At 43.0% G+C, this 12,857-nt stretch overlaps 1 protein-coding gene across 1 annotated transcript; it reads right to left on the bottom strand.

Moving 5' to 3' along the window:
- Positions 1-1,527: 1,527 nt before the first annotated feature.
- On the bottom strand, positions 1,528-11,425 carry LOC139411666 (proprotein convertase subtilisin/kexin type 6-like). Its single transcript, XM_071158285.1, has 5 exons — positions 11,043-11,425; positions 8,718-8,822; positions 4,530-4,655; positions 2,872-3,015; positions 1,528-1,608 (listed from the first exon to the last, which is right to left on the bottom strand). Exons 1-5 carry the CDS (start codon positions 11,277-11,279, stop codon positions 1,528-1,530), a joined length of 693 nt encoding a protein of 230 aa, XP_071014386.1. The 5' UTR covers positions 11,280-11,425.
- Positions 11,426-12,857: the final 1,432 nt, after the last annotated feature.

Raw genomic sequence — 12,857 nt, 5'->3', positions numbered from 1 at the left:
TAGTCTATCTGGTCTGGAGTCAGTTTATAACCATAGATGAGACATGTGTGTAACTGAATACGTATAATAGAATAAAGTAGGTCACAAATCAGGTCAAACTATTTCATAGCAAGTTGCTCAAATCGTCACCAATGGAATGTTGGATGTTCCAGTGGGACAAGTATGATAAAAACAACACGAGGTTCAATGACAAATAAAACAGTGGTGCACTGCAGCTGGGGGACACATTTCAAGGCCATCACATTTTCCTGTCACATTTCAAGGCCATCACATGTTCCTGTCACATTTCAAGGCCATCACATTTTCCTGTCATATTTCAAGGCCATCACATTTTCCTGTCACATTTCAAGGCCATCACATTTTCCTGTCACATTTCAAGGCCATCACATTTTCCTGTCACATTTCAAGGCCATCACATTTTCCTGTCACATTTCAAGGCCATCACATTTTCCTGTCATATTTCAAGGCCATCACATTTTCCTGTCACATTTCAAGGCCATCACAATTTCCTGTCACATTTCAAGGCCATCACATTTTCCTGTCACATTTCAAAGTTGTCTTTGTGTGCTGTTTATATTCATTAGCCAGCCTGTAGACCTCAGACAGAGAGAGAGAGAGACCCTACAAGGCAGCATATGTACACCCAGCCACATCCACCAGAGATGAAAGTCAAAGTGTTTCATTAAAGTACCATATTAATAATGATGTACATTAAAACAGTGCATGAGTCATTTAGGTCACATCAGAAGCGTGGTGTAGGGAAGTGTGACATCAATAGCCCAAGGGATGGGTTGATGGAGAGATGGAGGGATGGAGGAAAAGAGTGATAAAGGTACATAGTAAAGGTACATTGGGATAGATGGAAGGAAATATGGAGGAATAGAAGGATGGAGGACTGGAGGTACGTGGGGATGGGGAACGGGGAATAGAAAGGGGTGCAAGTAATGGAGGGGTGAGTGGAAAGAGTGAATGGAAGGATGGATAAGGAGAGGGGAAGAAGGAATGGAAGGATGGATAAGGAGAGGGGAAGAGGGAATGGAAGGATGGATAAGGAGAGGGGAAGAGGGAATGGAAGGATGGATAAGGAGAGGGGAAGAGGGAATGGAAGGATGGATAAGGATAAGGAGAGGGGAAGAGGGAATGGAAGGATGGATAAGGATAAGGAGAGGGGAAGAGGGAATGGAAGGATGGATAAGGATAAGGAGAGGGGAAGAGCGAATGGAAGGATGGATAAGGATAAGGAGAGGGGAAGAGGGAATGGAAGGATGGATAAGGATAAGGAGGGGGAAGAGGGAATGGAAGGATGGATAAGGATAAGGAGAGGGGAAGAGGGAATATAAGGATGGATGGATAGGTGAAGAGGGAATAGAGTGATGGATGATGGATAGAGGGACAGGGGAATAAATACATGAGGAATATAAGGATGAATGGATAGGTGAAGGAATGAAGTGATGACGTAGAAGGACGGAGAGGGAGGGAATAAATGAAGGATAGAGGGATAGGATGGGGACTGAAGGATGTTTGCTCTCACTTGTTCTCGTTGCTAGAATCATAACGAGGAGTTGGATCATGGTCGTTCCCGTTGATATCATAACTCGCCAGCTGGTCCTGGAGAGAGAGAGACAGAGACAGAGGGACAGAGACAGAGGGACAGAGAGACAGATAAAGAGAGACAGAGAGACAGAGAGCCAGAGACAGAGGGACAGAGAGACAGAGACAGAGACAGAGGGACAGAGAGACAGAGAGACGGAGAGACAGAGACAGAGGGACAGAGAGAGAGAGACAGAGAGACAGAGAGACAGACAGAGGGACAGAGAGACAGAGAGACAGACAGAGAAAGAGACAGTGACAGACACAGAGAGACAGAGACAGAGGGACAGGGAGACAGAGAGGCAGAGACAGATGGACAGAGAGAGAGAGACAGAGAGACAGAGAGACAGACAGAGGGACAGAGAGACAGAGAGACAGACAGAGAGAGAGACAGAGACAGAGACAGAGTGACAGAGAGACAGAGACAGAGAGACAGAGAGACAGACAGAGGGACAGAGAGACAGAGAGACAGACAGAGAGAGAGACAGAGACAGAGGGACAGAGAGACAGAGGGACAGAGAGACAGAGACAGAGGGACAGAGACAGAGGGACAGAGAGACAGAGACAGAGGGACAGAGAGACAGATAGAAGGAGAAAACAAAGCATGTCTTGCTCACTGAAGGATATAAAACAGAAAAGGAAATATATTGCCATGGTTTTTCCGCATTTCAGTCATATCTCATCTCGTGCGCTATTAAAGAACCAGAGACAGATTGGAACCAACACCGGCCATAATTTAGAGACGTAATCCAATGTGTCAGGCACAGAAATGAAATGTGTCCGACAAAGGTGGTGTGTTGTTATGGCCTCAACAAATACTAGCAGTGTGGGTGTCTTGTTTCTGTGGACGTACCCTTTCTGTTCAAACTGTTCTGGCCGGGTATTTTCTTTTCACATTGTCCTTTCCAGCAACTACGGTGGTGGTGGTGGACGTTCTGTTATTTTCTGTGTTATATTCTGTACACATCTTTATTCATATCCATTAGGGATGGGCACTGATAGCAGTTGTCATTTTTCATTTGACTGCGACATCATTTTGGAATATATAAACACTTTACTTTACTGTAGCCCTTTCAAAACATAAAAATAACTCCCCATTCAGTTCCCACTGGGCAAAACACAACCCAAAACACAACCCAAAACACAACCCAAAACACAACCCAAACAAAATGCAAATGTATCCAATGAGTTCAGAGTCACAAGCTTGATGTAGTCATTGTGTGCTAGGAATATGTGAACAAAACTTTTGACTATGTGAAGAGACCCCAATAGTATACTTACATAGTTCTGTGCCAGGTCAGGGTGGTTCCTCTCGATGCCGTCGTCCAGGATGGTGACCACCACGTTCTTGCCCGTGTAGCCTCTCTGCCACGCTGCCAGAATGTTCATCTCTGACCGACAGCGATTGTTCTTGTCTGTACAGTGCTGAGGAAGAGGACCACAGAGGACACATACAATGTTAATAGGAAACAGAGGAGTGGTCAGACTGGGGTCCTAGGTTAATCAGTACGTATATCTGTCATGTCAACCGATGTGTCACTGACAACCTTAAAAATGACAAATAAGTTACCTTTATTCAACAGCGATGGCTTGGTTGTCCTTGAGTTTGTCATTTTTTTATCTTTGCATCCCACTTCCTAATTTGAATGTGAGGACATTGAAGAGCAAATTTTGTTCCCCTCAGATGAGTGAAACTGTCTGGCAGGATACTAGGGTCGTGTTAAATAGGTACAAAAGGTTTCAAAACAGAATTCATCTGGGAGGTACTACCAGATATTGTCCAATAGGAACACAGATTTTCATTTTCTGTTGCAAAACATTTTGATAAGGTGTGCCCTTCTGAACTCACCCAGCATTAGGATGATGTGAGACAAACATGACCCTGAGTATAAATTCTCCATCCATTATCGTCTCTCTATATGTTATATCACCCAATCCCCTCCAAAAGATCTGGGTTCACATAATGTGTTTTCTTTCAAATACTTTAACAGTGCTTGATTTAGCTTGTCTGGCACAATGGAACAGAATAGTCCAACAAGTGTCAACTCTTCCCATCTGGCATTCCAGGCAGGCTTAATCTATCAAATGCTCAAAGTATTTAAGAGAACCAGGTCTGGATCCAAACCCAGTATCACAACCCAGCACTTCCCCTACATTTACCCAGCCCACGTTTCTTAAAGAGCATTAGGATTCTGCCCCTTGACTCCTATTTTTAGTATGCATGTTAAACACTCGCCCCAACAGACTCTGGCATGAGATATAGGATAAAGAGATATACAACGTAAGCTCTGTGGGAGAGAAACCATTATAGGCCATCTGTCTGTTTAAAAATGTCTTCTCCCACGGAATGCCAAAGCGGAGGCCCATCCCCAGCATAGGCAACAGTTCCATTCTTGCCATGTAGTGCACATTCAGGTAGTGAATCATTTTGCCCACATCCATCGCCTCTATAGCATCTAATCCATCCTAACCCCAGATTTACCCTGAGCCCTGAGAAGTTCGGACACTTCTCCCGAGTAGACAACAGAACTGCAGGCTCTGGACAATTTCACACTTGAGTTCCGACCCAAAGCTCTTATCGTCAACCTGGTTTAATTACTAAAAGACGACCGGACCATAGCCGCAGAGATGCATTAGCTCAAGGCAGTTTGTATTAGACTCGTGTGGTGACAAAAACATGTTCAGGGAATAGTGGTGCACCTTAAACAGGGGGATCCATGGTGTCAAGGAGAAGTGAGGGCACTCGTTTGGGTTCGTCCAAAATGGCACTCTATTCCCTAGATAATGCACTACTTTTGACCAGGGCCGAGTAAAGTTTTCCACTGCGTGCCCTAATGAATATGACCCTGATTTTTATTTATTCCTTGATTCAATTATTTCAAGTACTACTACATATATGACTCCAGTGAGGATAGATGGTAGATATGTAGTGTACTTACAATATACCACATGTTGGACCATTTGGGGTCGTTGAAGTGGACGAAGTTGGGGTCAGGGCTTCTGGTGTCGCTTTTGATGTATCTCTTTACTCTCTGCTTCACTAGCTGCTGTTGGACCCAGTCAACCTAAAAAGACATCACACACACACACACACACACACACACACACACACACACACACACACACACACACACACACACACACACAGTAGAGAGACCATAGGGACACTGTGGCTTGCATGGATGGATATGGGTTTTACACACATTAACAAACAAACACGTTTGTCGATTTGCAAATTGGAATGAATGACTACGTATCTGTCCCAAATGGAACCCTGTTTGCTATGTAGAGCACTACTTTTAACCAAGGCGCATAGGGCTCCTGTCAAAGGTATTGCACTACATAGGGAACAGGGGGCATTTGGGAGCCATCCTATCTATTCTTAATCCATGTGATAAACATATTGAAATACAAATTCACAAAGCACCCTGCATACGTACACACTCTGTTTACGTGCAGTGCGGTCCCAATTCAAAGACGTGTTTTAATTGCATGTGGTGTCTGCATGCTCCGATTCAGTGCATGCCTTCATAGCAGTCTCAAACCATTGCATATTAGGAGTTAATTGTACACAATGGGCCCGTTTCCCAGACACAGATTAAGCCTGGCCATAGACTTAAAAGCATGCTCAATGGAGAATATCAATTGAAATAGCTTTAAACTCCAGGACTAGGTTTAATCTGTATCCGGGAAACCTGTCCTATCTTATTAACTACTGTATATAGCCTACTGTAGTAGGCCAGTGGTTGTGGTGAGAGGCCCAGAAACCATATAGATGACGTGTTTAGATTTCTCTTCTTGATAAGTTATGTTGTGACAGTGGTTGGTGGTGAAATCACACAGGCTGGGGGGGGGGACAGCAAATCAGAGGCCTGACAGAGGTAAAATTGGTTTCTAGGCATCAGCCCCAACCTTTCATTTAAACACACAGGGCTTAGAGCGTGATATGATCAGGATGAGCTCTGTCGAGGAGCTCCAGACTTTGGGCTTTGGCTTTTATTACTCTTGAGATCCTGCCTGTCTGAGTGAGATAATCTCAGGGAGAAGGCCAGAGGAGAGGCTCCCCAAACAGCTGCAACTTTTATTCTTAAAGCTGCCTGTAGGCTATAAGTGGAGGGTGGTAGGAGGCCTCCAGTAATACCTGATGGGCCTGATGTGATACAGGTGATGGGTACATGTATCTATGTATCTATCCAAGTGTATCTGTCTCGAGGTTCTGATAGGATTTTGATTGGATTGCCTTCTCTTGGTCCCTGTGTGTGTGTGTGTGTGTGTGTGTGTGTGTGTGTGTGTGTGTGTGTGTGTGTGTGTGTGTGTGTGTGTGTGTGTGTGTGTGTGTGTGTGTGTGTGTGTGTGTGTGTGTGTGTGTGTGTGTGTGTGTGTGTGTGTATGTGTGTGTGTGTGTGTGTGTGTGTGTGTGTGTGTGTGTGTGTGCGTGTGTGCATGTGTGTGTGCGCGTGCGCATGCGTGTGCGTGTGCGTGTGTGTGTGTGTGTGTGTGTGTGCGTGTCAGTCTCTCTGCTTATGTTTCATCCAGACAGAGTAAATGGTGAGATCTGGGCATGCAGGGAGAGAGACACTTGAGTGGAAAAATGGTCTGTCAACTATCACTATGTTAGGTATGTTAAAGACCCAACTCTGTGTGCGGGCTGCGTCTGTAAAACAGCTGGGCTGAAGTGGTCGGAAGAACAGAGGTACAAGACTTTCTGGCGACAAATGGGATTTTAACTCCTAACCATTACCGTATCCATAACACTAGTTCAACCCTTGCGCCAGTCTTAGAAGACGGACTCAATATTTCCCACTTCTTGTTTGGATTTCTTCTCAGGTCTTTGCCTGCCATATGAGTTCTGTTATAGTCACAGACATCTTTCAAACAGTTATAGAAACTTCAGAGTGTTTTCTATCCAATGCTAATAATAATATGCATATATTAGCAACTGGGACTGAGGAGCAGGCAGTTTACTCTGTGCACCTCTGGGCACCTTTCATCCAAGCTACTCAATACTGCCCCTGCAGCCATAAGAAGTTAAGGATTCCAACTTTAAAGGGAAATTCCACTTCAAATATGAAGTTTTGCTCTTTACCATTAAATATTTCATCTGTCTGCCACATTTCTAACCCAGAGACATGAGTCAAAATCTGTAGCAGAGCACAAGAGCTGATGATGTCACAGGCTTCCATGCCCCAGTAGGCTCCTGCTACAGAAGCAAATATCAACAGCTGTCTTAGAGAATCAACAACAGCCAAGCTAAGTGGAAAATCATGTACATTTGAATTTCGAGGGAACTATCCCTAAGCTCATGTGTTTGCTCATCTTTTGTGACTAACGTTATACTGTTGTGACTATGTATTTGCCAGTGGATGCTGGTGGGAGTAGCTATAGGAGGACGACCTCATTGTAATGGCAAGAACAGAATAATTGGAACGGAGTCAAACATGTGGTTTCCATATGTTTGATGTGTGTGATACCGTTGCATTGATTCCTCCTATAGCTCATCCCACCAGCCTCCTCTGGTACTTGCTCATCTGTTGCTCCCGGGTTGCTGAAAGTGATAACAGACCCTGGCCGTGACCCCACTCTCCGAAGGTGTCTCAGGTGGAGTTAGGATATGCAAAAAACACATTTACAATTCACACATACATATTAATAGACTTGTACACGTTTTTCACTACTACAATTATCTGGGGACTTGCTGGCTTTGGCTGGAAAGGGCTGGGTTTTGATGAATTACCAAGTTGTGGGTGTGTCAAGGCTTGGCCCCTCACTGGCCAATCAGAATGTGCTCCATGGCTAAACTTGTGGTTGCTTCAAGTTGTGTATTTATTATCTTTTATGTCTTGCCTTGGAATCAAGTCCAATGCCAATATTTGTCCGTTATAGTTAGTTAAATGGCTTACAGATACGAAATAACAACATGTACACCTATCTATTCCATCTTTGCTAAATAGATGAACTTGAACCCATTTGCAGTCAGCATTGTTCTAAGTAATGGCATGGCTTCAATAGAATTCACACTGATATAGGGACTAGGTCTACAGCAAATTGCATTATAGCTGAGCATGGACATGCAAAACATTGTCAATAAGCAAGATGAAATGTATTATTGATAAGGCCTAAAAAGAGAATGAAACAACAAAAGACACAACTTTTTTAAAATAGGCTATGTCACACTTACAGGCACCAACATTTCTTCCCTTGGGCATATAATATTAAAACAACGCAGACTATGGAGGGGTTTACACAAAAGCTAAACGGGACCTGCATGGCTAAAATAATGTGGGCCTGCCTACAATGCAGACATAAAAAGAGAATGTCAGCTCACCGTTTTACTCCTCTCAAACTTTACATTTTAATAAAGCTTTGGTGATTAAGATTTATCTCCAAGTGGTCTCGGGAGCCAAACCCTTTATCGACAGTCTTGACTACTTTGCGATTGATTTGGGCAGAAAAAAAGCCTTAATTGAGAGGAGGCTATGCTTGGTTTTAAAGCAAATGAAAGAAAATGGGGAAAAGCACGTTTTTTGTGTTTCTAAATAGGAAGTATTCAGACTCCAAAAGCACATCAGGCTCCTCTTGTTCCATGTTCATATGGACAGTGTGCGTCACGGCTGGATAGGCTGTGTTTCTAAATAGGAAGTATTCAGACTCCAAAAGCACATCAGGCTCCTCTTGTTCCATGTTCATATGGACAGTGTGCGTCACGGCTGGATAGGCTGTGTTTCTAAATAGGAAGTATTCAGACTCCAAAAGCACATCAGGCTCCTCTTGTTCCATGTTCATATGGACAGTGTGCGTCACGGCTGGATAGGCTGTGTTTCTGCTGTCAATATTAATGTCATAACCATCTACGTTACTGCTGAAACCAGCTTTAGGTCGGTCTTAAATATCCCTACCAGCACTGCCTGAAATTAGCACTTTGGATCATGTTTTTAAGGACACACCTCAAATATTTCCAACCCCTCCATCTGAGCACAAGTGTGCTGATGTTTGACAGGTAAATTGCCGAACCTGGTGTTAGGGCTGGAAAATGCAAATGCACCAGTTTTCACATGACGAAAATAGACCACTATGTGAAAATTCTAGGTTAGGATTCACCCCAAGTAACTACCAAGTAGATGTCTCACCCTTGGGTCCATCTGGATGAAGGAGTGAGCGCCCCTAGTGGAGAAAGCTGCTCTGCGCACCACTCTGCTGTGGTGGAAATGGTAATGGTCCTCCAGACTCCCGATCTGGACAGCAACAACATGAAAACAAACAGTAGGGTTGCAGCGAGAAGAAGAAGAAGAAGAAAAATAAAATACACTACAATCTTTACAGTATACATACAAATGATCATGGTGGGCAGCAGACAGGGTAACGCCAGCTTAAATCTGCATTCTACAGTAAAGTGAGATATAGAGTATGCAGTGAAGTGATCAAATATAATTGTATTGTATGTTACTGTCTGTACATCAATGCAAATCGATATACAGTACATGATATTGGTTATCTAAGGATTACCTAAGACCAAACAGCCTACATTGTTCTGAGAAAAAACATGTTTGCACCGGTATCCAACAATGCGAAGTTTGTGAACACATACAGATGTAGGATCTTAATGTGAGCCAGTTTACTACAGCAGGAAAATAATCCTGCAGCAACGGGACAAGTTCATTATTATGTGGATTAGAATTCATGGACATTTTTGTAGGGGGTTGATACAATTTTTGTAAGGGAAAGTCGAGTCTGAATTTTCAAAGTGGAAATTACAAACTTCAGAAGCCTTTTTAAACCTCAAATAAACAAGGTTTTGTCTCCTGCAACATGGTGATCAACTTAAGATCCTACATTTGTACAGAAGGACTTTTTCTGCTAATGTTGCTTACTCTGAGGAAAATAACCATTTCAGATCCAAAGCACGTGAAGTAATAAATAGGATTTTTTTTTCTCTTGTGACTTTGCACCAAAAATGCGGGCAGGATTCCCAGAGCACATGTGCACTTCTGGCACTGAGGCGCGTTATTATCTGAACCAGGACTTCTTTAACACTCTCTCTCGCTCAACCTTTCGCTACCTCCCTTCATCTCTTTCCCTCTGTCTTGTTCTCACTCATTTGTCATTTCAGCCTCTTTCTCTCTCTGTCTCTTGCTCGATATGTCTCCCCCACTCATTTCAACTCTCTCTTTCCCTCTTTCTCTCACTCTGCTGTTCTCACTCCATTTCTCCCCTCTTTCTCACCCTCTGCCTTTCTCTCTCCCTCTCCATTCAAGTCTGTCAGTTCTTAGGAATTTGGAATGATTGCCTAGATAGCAAGCTGAGTGTACACAGACGCTGCAGATATAAAATGTCACAACATAAAAGGTCAAAGGTCCATTGAATAAACGTAAATTTCAGATGTCACACTTCTCTGAATCATGCAAACACTGTGTCAATCCTTATACCCTGAATAAATGTGTCATCTGTTAGGCTACAGTAGTTATGTGGGCCACGTCCGTACTCCTAAATGACTTGTTATCCTCAGATTCATGTCAATAATCTATAGATTATCTACTGCTTTCTCCCCCATCCACAAGCTTGTCATCTTCACAGTCTGCATGAATTCTGCAAGGGTATCTATCCCCTGTCAGTAAATTCAAATTAAGATCCGTTAGGAAGTTCCATAGGGGGTGAATCCCAATGGGAGACAATACTAAAATGTCAAGACCACATGATCATTTATTGCTGTTTATAGCATGTGGTCAACTTCAATAAGAAGGCTGCAACAGAAGCCATGCTGTGGGACACTCCTCTTAAAAATAATCTGGATAATCACTGCTTTACCCCCTGGGAAGGATTGTAAAGGCCTATTATGGCTAAAACAAGAGCAGAACAAATCCACTATTATAATTAAGTAAACCCATTCCAGTCATATATAACATCCTTAAAGTGAAAACATCAATAGTGTACCAAGTTGGAATGTAGTCCTTTTCAAATTTGGGAAATGAAAATGACCCAATATTACAAATTTGAGCACTTCCTTTTTTGGCACAGCGCCATTTCCAATGTTGATCATCGTGCACAAGCCTATTGTAGTCTACAACACGTTGTATAGTTACAGCGTCATGTTTAGTCTCGTTGTATATGGACAGTGCAACGTGACCATTGCCCATAAGTGAACGGCCTGAAAAGAATGTACTTCAGTGGCGCTGGTGCGTTTGTGTTGCCAACTGAAAATCGCTCTGTAACTCCGAAAGCTGTACATTTGGCGCTGGGGTTCAGGTGCTTGCCAGACACGGATAATAATCGCACACGTCACTTTTCTTTGATTCCTCTATGAATGTCTCTGCATTATGATCGACAAATAGCCAGCCTACTGTATCGAAGTTCAGCAGCTGAACTCGACAAAACATTAGACTATTGATCCGCAAAGCAGAAAGAGGGAATCATAACAGGTCGCGCTGCACAAAATAAAAACACGGTAATGGTCTTACCTGTCCATAATTATTATAACCATATTTAGCAGCAAGTTTATCCGCTTCTTCTTGTCCCCCTGCAATACGCACTGCCCAGTGATTTGTATAAACGTTCCGAGGGGCCAGCGACTGACATATTTCTAAAGTTGATAATATGAAAATAAAAAATATACACATTTTGGTGTCCGAAACTTGTCCTACAACATCAGCTCTAGAATAAGGGATAAAACACATCTCTACAAATATAACACGCATGGACGCTCAAATGAGTCAGTCGTCAATCCAACTCCATCAGAAAAGGCATGCAGTTTGTCATAAATCCATCATGTCCGAGCGAAATTTACAGCCGGGTTGGGTTGACTGATATTTAATTCCTTAAAAAGTGTAAAATATGAACCTCAGGCGCCAACCCTTATCCCGCGCTAGCGCTCCTCTACGTGTACGCACAGCCACCAATAGAGAATGCCATTCATGCCAAGCCTATAGCAGCGGGACGCACTGGTAAAGAGCCCGTCTGTGCGAACATCAAAGCCTCACTCATAGGGGATCGGTAGTAGCCCACGCCTCTCCAACCTGCGCTATAATAGCAGCACGTTGCTCTGAAGAGTCAATGCGCTACTGAACAATGGCATAATTCCTCTGCCTTTGGCTGCTGCAACAATATGATAATGAATTATTCAATAAACTACCCCAAAGTCCAATTATCTTAGAGGAATAAAGAAAATATTTATACACTTGTCATCTGACTGTCAAGTAGGCCCTGTCTCTTGAAAACAGTTATGTTGATAGAAGCCATTGGAGAGTGAAGAATGAATAACGGTTGAATAATACAACATCCTGTCTATTTGTCAAGACTGCTGCTCTGCCATAGGCATACTGTATGGAAACATAAGATAGTAATTGCAATCAATCATTGCAATCACTCTGATTGTGTGTCTCTATACAGCATGACAAACACAAACACACAAACACACACTTTTTACCACACATGTACACACATGTACACACACACACACACACACACACACACACACACACACACACACACACACACACACACACACACACACACACACACACACACACACAGACACACACACACACAGACACACACACACACACACACACACACACACACACACACACACACACACACACACACACACACACACACACATACACACAGTGTTCTATGTAGAGATTAGTAATGCTCCATGTAGGGAATAAAGGACCTTTTGAGACACATCCTATATAGATTACAGTGGTGGCATTGTCCCCTTTTCTAATTTAAAACAACGTTTGGGATTAGAGCACATCAAACACCCACAGTTTTTAAATTGGGCTTTTTTTCTCTCGCTTTCAACGAAAAATAGCTCATAAAAAAATAATTGCAGCCAGATTTTGGGGGGGATATTTACAATGCTGATATGAGAATAGTCATTATTAACATCTTTACCAAGGCCATCTGTTCTCACTCTGGAGTTAGCATAGAAGACCAGAACATTTCCATTCCCAAACCTCTGAGGGTGAATCATACCTGCGTCCCAAATGGCACCCTATTCTCTACATAGGGCTCTACTTTGACCAAATATACATGCACTATATAGGGAATAGGGTGCCATTTGGGATTTAGGATGCAGTCATCCTAAATTAATCACAATATTTGTTGCTGATTGCCACTAACTGTTCTGGCTTTGACTGAATCTGAATGCTGTTAAGGTTCTGATGTGACCAAACTTGGACCTCCCCTTATGGTACCGAGGTAAACGTCATGTTCTAAGAATGCCTGTGGGATAACGTTTCGCTGAAACCCTAAAAGGGACCTGATGGGAA

This window comes from Oncorhynchus clarkii, chromosome 6 (genome assembly GCF_045791955.1).
Source record: "Oncorhynchus clarkii lewisi isolate Uvic-CL-2024 chromosome 6, UVic_Ocla_1.0, whole genome shotgun sequence".
Lineage (NCBI taxonomy): Eukaryota > Metazoa > Chordata > Actinopteri > Salmoniformes > Salmonidae > Oncorhynchus > Oncorhynchus clarkii.
The sequence above is the reverse complement of the archived record's forward strand: the minus strand, read 5'-3'. Positions and strand labels throughout refer to the sequence as shown.